General features: G+C 37.0%; 1 protein-coding gene across 3 annotated transcripts; it reads left to right on the forward strand.

Moving 5' to 3' along the window:
* On the forward strand, positions 1-3727 carry LOC128608140 (forkhead box protein J1-A-like). 3 transcript variants are annotated; one of them, XM_053625637.1, is made up of 3 exons: positions 1-209; positions 687-1305; positions 3343-3727. In XM_053625637.1, the coding sequence occupies exons 2-3, from the start codon at positions 754-756 to the stop codon at positions 3499-3501; spliced, it is 711 nt and encodes a 236-aa protein (XP_053481612.1). In that variant the 5' UTR covers positions 1-209; positions 687-753; the 3' UTR covers positions 3502-3727. The 3 variants fall into 3 exon arrangements, with proteins under 3 accessions (XP_053481612.1, XP_053481620.1, XP_053481601.1); XM_053625645.1 differs by having other exon boundaries at positions 2-209; positions 714-1305; positions 3384-3521; XM_053625626.1 differs by having other exon boundaries at positions 3-209; positions 714-1305.

Consider the following 3727-nt stretch of genomic DNA (forward strand, 5'->3'; position numbering starts at 1 on the left):
GTCTATCGCTATGCACAACAAAGGGTAAACTGCCTGCGTGTCAACACAATCTTCAGGGTGAAACTTTTCCACGAGCGTGCACGTATTTGGACCCCTTTGTACCGGAGACGCGGGAGCGAACTGTGCGCATCAACGCAAACCATTAAGTCTTTTTACTTTGGCCTCAACGTGACACGCCTGTCCTAATAAGGATTTAAATGACATATCAGGTGAGTTTGACCAAAGTTTTTATTTATTTATTTAATTTAAGTAGAATTATTGACCATATATATAAATGCATTTTAAATTATTTATTTATTTATTTATTTATTTATTTATTTATTTATTTATTTTTCTACATCGCGTTTCAAATCATGTAACCAGTTTTTTAAATGCCTAGATAAGTGTGTTAGGTCACTGTGGTGGATGGAAGTACTTGAGTTGTTGGAAGATTTTCCTTTTGGAAGACTTTCTCAGACAGCCTGCACAGCTAGCTGTGACTGTTCTGGGAAATTCTATGATCTTCAGTCAGCTGTGAAATTTAGGGGAGCTTTGAGTGGCTTCATCATAGCTGACTATATACCATTCTTATATCAAATTTTACAGAAATATTCTTGGAACCTCAGGCTTATACTTTTAACTGAACTACTTTGATATGTTCCAGTTAATGTTTGCATCATGCATAATTAAACCTGGCTGTGGACTAGATGTGCATGTGAGTGTTTTGTGTGCAGGTCACTGTTGGAGAAGTGAATTGAAAGGTGACAGTGGGACATGCTGTCGTTGAACTGTATAGATTTGTGGCCCAAGGGCTCAGTGGGGCTGGAGGAAAAAGTAGCCAGTCCTGCTACAAAGGACCTAATCGAAAGCAGCGGTTTCAACAACAGCAGTTTTGACAACATGGATGACAGTCTGACCAGTCTGCAGTGGTTGCAAGAGTTCTCTATCCTTAGTGACCTTGGAAGGCAACAAGTGATTTCTACTAGTCATCAGAACAAACTCTTTGAGCAGCAGCTGGGTGGAGAAGCTCCTGCATCTCCTCTACCAGGCGACCTTGCCTCCATAGGCATGCCACTGACCCCTGGTAAGCCCATAGCAACAGCAGTTCCTGCCTTGTGCACTCTGCCCAGCTTGGTTGCACATGGCCACTGCCTAGATGAGGTTGACTACAAGACAAACCCTCACGTTAAGCCACCATACTCATATGCCACCCTAATTTGTATGGCTATGCAGGCAAGCAAGAAAAACAAAATCACACTCTCCTGTATCTATAAATGGATCACTGACAACTTCTGCTACTTCTGCCATGCTGATCCCACCTGGAAGGTAAGTTAGGCTGTTCTCCTAGAGTTGATTATAGTGACCACTTTGTTTCCAATTTTAGTTTCCTTCTCAAAAAGCTAAATGGGTCACATGTATCCACAAACTTGACAACTAAATCTGAGCATACTACTATACTATACTACAGTGAGCGAGAAAGAGCAATTATAATAGCATTCATATCAGACCCTTTGGTCGGTGGATAGAAACAAACCTCTGCCGAGCACAATGACAGTTCTTTACTGGCATAAAGTTGTCTTGACGTTGGATGTTCGATATTCGCAGATATGCAGAAACTAAGGGACCATCTCAAAAGTTACATACATTGTTATACACATTTCTAACTTCAATAGCATTTGAAGGGAATGACTTACAGTCATATAACCAACTGTAAAGTGTTCCTGTAGGTGTTAGCTATAAGGCACACCTTTTAGATTTTTGATATTAAACTAAATAAACTCTTAAATCATATATAAATATTGCCATGTATTTTATTAATGCATGGGCTCATACACAAAATATACCAGAATTTAAAGCTCAATAGCATTTGAAGGGAATGATGTACAGTCACACAGCCAACTGTACAGTGTTCGACTAGGTGTCAGCTATAATGCACACCTCTTAGTTTTTTGATATTTAACAAAATAAACTATTAAATCATATGTAAATTTGATATGAATTTCACTACTGAATGGGCTCATACAAAAAAGTGTACCATAATTTAAAGCTCAATAGCATTTGAAGGGAATGATGTACAGTCACAGACTAATAATCCGTACAAGGATTATTCTTGTGACAGGGAAGTGGAGGGCTCAAGAGGTTGATTGGAAGTGCTGCCTATGTAAATAATTTTGAATTCCTTTGGCTCCCATCCACAATCTAAACATGTACATAAATAAATTAAAAGAAAACAAATAAAAATGGGGCACAATAAGGGCACAATAAGCAGAATGGTACAGAAGAAAGGGACGAGGATTACAAATAAAAATAAAAATGTTTGAAATATGAAAACATTCAGGGATCATCAGTTCCTTTAATTATTTCATTAATAGGACATCTATTTTTTTTTTTGTTGAAGAAAACCATTCAATCCAGTACTGATCATTTTGACCCCCTTTATGCATTCGTGAAGGTTTTTTTGGTTCATGCATTGTAGGGTTAAATATCAAAAATCTAATCATACCTGACACATAGTCGAACACTTTACAGTTGGTTTTGTGATTGCACATCATTCCCTTAAAATGCTATTGAGCTTTAAATAATGGTATATTTTGTGTATGAGCCCATGCAGTAATAAAATACATGGCAATATTTATATATGATTTAATAGTTTATTTTGTTAAATATCAAAAATCTAAGAGGTGTGCATTATAGCTGACACCTAGATGAACACTTTACAGTTGGCTGTGTGACTGTACATCATTCCCTTCAAATGCTATTGAAGTTAGAATCGTGTTTAACAATGTTGTATGTAACTTTAGAGACGGTCCCTTAATTTCGGCATATCTGCGAATATCGAACGTCCGATATCAAGCCAGCTTTATGCCTGTACTGTCTTTCATATGAATTGAGGTCCCATACAAATAAAGTGGCATTGAAGAAAAGCATAGGTGCTGTGTAGCCTGATTCTATATAAAAGGAAAGAAATTCAGTCAGTTTAGTCATCAGATGTTCTAATTAAATTTGGGATTTTTTTGAGAAATAAAAATAAACACTTGTTGGTGAATGATTAATTAACTCTCTAGCTTTCTGAGGATTAGCCAGACATTTCCTCAGTTTTTAGCCACTCTAACCCAAAACATTAAGATATAATGTTTAGCTAAGATCAGAGGGTCACTGCTTCATGTAAGTATAGCTTCTTTGTGGGAGTTTTTCAGTCTATGATGGTGTTGATTAAAATAGAGAATGAGCAGAGAACATCCCAACAGTGTAATTTCTGCTTTGCTAAAGAGAAATATAATTAAGGAATAGCATGAATTTCACAAAGTGATTAATGAAAGTTGCTATCGTGGTTTTGTCTTCTGACCAAATAAATTATTTCAGAAGTCCATCCGTCGCAATCTCTTGCTGAATATATGCTTCAGAAAAGTTCCAAGACAGAAGGATGAGTCTGGAAAGGGTAGCTTCTGGAAGATTGATCCGGAATATGCTGAACGTTTCCTGACTGGGCTTATAAGAAGCAAAAGATGCCTACGTGCGTGAAGTTGGCCCACACCCAACGCAAAATGTAGGCAAAATAGTCTCAATCATTTGTGCTCCGTTTGTGCTGATAAAAGTTTTGTTTGTACTGCTTCTGTTTTTAAAATATTAGACATTGAATTATAGGTGCAAATCTCCTTGGTGTGAGCACCCTTTTAGACTCAAATTGCCGAAGACTTTTTCAAGACAAATCATATCATTTGTTCAATAAACAATTATCTTTACTTCA

This window comes from Ictalurus furcatus, chromosome 1 (genome assembly GCF_023375685.1).
Source record: "Ictalurus furcatus strain D&B chromosome 1, Billie_1.0, whole genome shotgun sequence".
Taxonomy (NCBI): domain Eukaryota; kingdom Metazoa; phylum Chordata; class Actinopteri; order Siluriformes; family Ictaluridae; genus Ictalurus; species Ictalurus furcatus.